At 47.7% G+C, this 1,681-nt stretch overlaps 1 protein-coding gene across 1 annotated transcript in view; it reads left to right on the forward strand.

Annotated features, from left to right (window-relative positions):
• Positions 1 to 1,681, forward strand: part of ckmt2a (creatine kinase, mitochondrial 2a (sarcomeric)) — a 7,431-nt gene that overhangs the window by 1,797 nt on the left and 3,953 nt on the right. The window contains 3 exon segments of the mRNA XM_020587121.1: positions 672 to 870; positions 1,419 to 1,514; positions 1,610 to 1,681. The exon segment at positions 1,610 to 1,681 is cut by the window's right edge and continues 45 nt beyond it. Of these exon segments, the coding sequence (XP_020442777.1) occupies positions 672 to 870; positions 1,419 to 1,514; positions 1,610 to 1,681 (367 nt within the window).

The following is a 1,681-nucleotide window of genomic DNA, read 5'->3' on the forward strand; positions in this document are numbered from 1 at the left end:
AATATGAGGAGCAGACAAAAGAGGTCCGCTGTGAGTCGGTGAACAGGCCGAGCTCTAGAATTATCACCCTTGGCAACAGAAACTGACAACGTGCTTTGCATCACTCGCACATGAAGAATGATTCATTGCTTTGTTTCCACAACAGCAGCAGCCGAGAGGTGACCTCAGTTTAAACAGTCAGTTTAGAACTCAATGTGTTTAAAAGGGAAAGTGACCTCCCAGAAGAGCGGAGCATCGATTCTGAGGATCACTCTGACCATGTGACACATTAGCAGTGAATATCTGAGTATGAAGAAGCTGCTGCCACTCGCAGGTTTCATCTGTGTTACATTCTCATTTGTTCACAACTGTCTTGTCTTTACCGCTCTCTGAGACTGGAGTACAGACTCCAGTCACCCAGAGGCCCCAGACCCCCAGGTTCACTTCGCATCATACATACATCATACATCACTTGATTAATCGTAACTTTGTGAAAGCTGCACCAATAAAGTGCAATATCAATATTGGTTCTAAGTCGAGGTTTTAGGGAGTCGAGTCTCAAAACAGCTGAATCCAAGTCAGATCTCAACCTAATTTTGTGACTTAAAGCTGAAAAGCCACGTCGTCACTGCTAGTTGGAGCATCAGAGCATTAGGGTGCAGTCACCTCTGCTAATTCCTGCTCTCCTGTAGCTCTGACTACCCCGACCTGAGGAAGCACAACAACTGCATGGCGTCGGCTCTGACTCCGGCTGTTTATGCCAAACTGCGGGACAAGGTCACCCCCAACAACTGGACCCTGGACCAATGCATCCAAACTGGAGTGGACAACCCCGGACACCCTTTCATCAAGACGGTGGGCTGCGTGGCTGGCGACGAGGAGAGCTACGAGGTAAGAGAGGTCAAAGGTCACAGTCTGTCTCTGTTTCTGTCTCCTAAACTTAAATCAGTGAATCAATGTCTGCTTTGTGCAAGGAAGTGATTTCTACTGGGAGGTGAGGCGTGTCCCCCTCACCTCTAGTTTTAGAAGAGATCTCTGATGTACATCTCTAAATTACCTTCAGTTATTACTGTGCACTCAGAGTAGTGAGCGTAAGGAGCGACAGTCCTTAGATGAGTTTCATTTGCCCTGGGTTTTGCCTGTCAGGTTACAGGTCTGTCAGTTTGCCCTCTGTGAGTAAAGGTTTTATGCAGCCTGAATATGAAGACTGTATACAGGACTCAGGGCTGAATCTTACTTCACACCTTGTGTGAACGTTTAGTTTACACACATTTAATCAAAACACTGGAACCGAGCATCAGTAAAAGACAGGACGAGTCTCTGCTGCATCGTGGATGTGAACACTAAACCTGGTCTCAGGTTCAAAGTCTGGTTTTGATTCTGGAAATCACATTCTTTGTTATTTTTGCACCTTTGACTTCAACCCTACATCTCTTCAGGTGTTTGCTGAGCTCTTTGACCCCGTCATCAAAGACCGGCACAACGGCTACGACCCCAGAACCATGACACACCCCACTGACCTGGATGCCTCTAAGGTGCTGACTCCACAACACCCCATCGCTGCATTATCCATCTGCCTACTGTCCCTGCATGTGCAGCAAGAAACAGTGTTTTCTTTCCTTGTGGCCAGATAACCCAGGGCATGTTCGATGAGAATTATGTTCTGTCCTCCCGTGTCCGGACCGGCCGCAGTATCCGCGGG

The sequence above is a fragment of the Monopterus albus genome, unplaced genomic scaffold, assembly GCF_001952655.1.
Source record: "Monopterus albus unplaced genomic scaffold, M_albus_1.0 scaffold439.1, whole genome shotgun sequence".
NCBI lineage: Eukaryota > Metazoa > Chordata > Actinopteri > Synbranchiformes > Synbranchidae > Monopterus > Monopterus albus.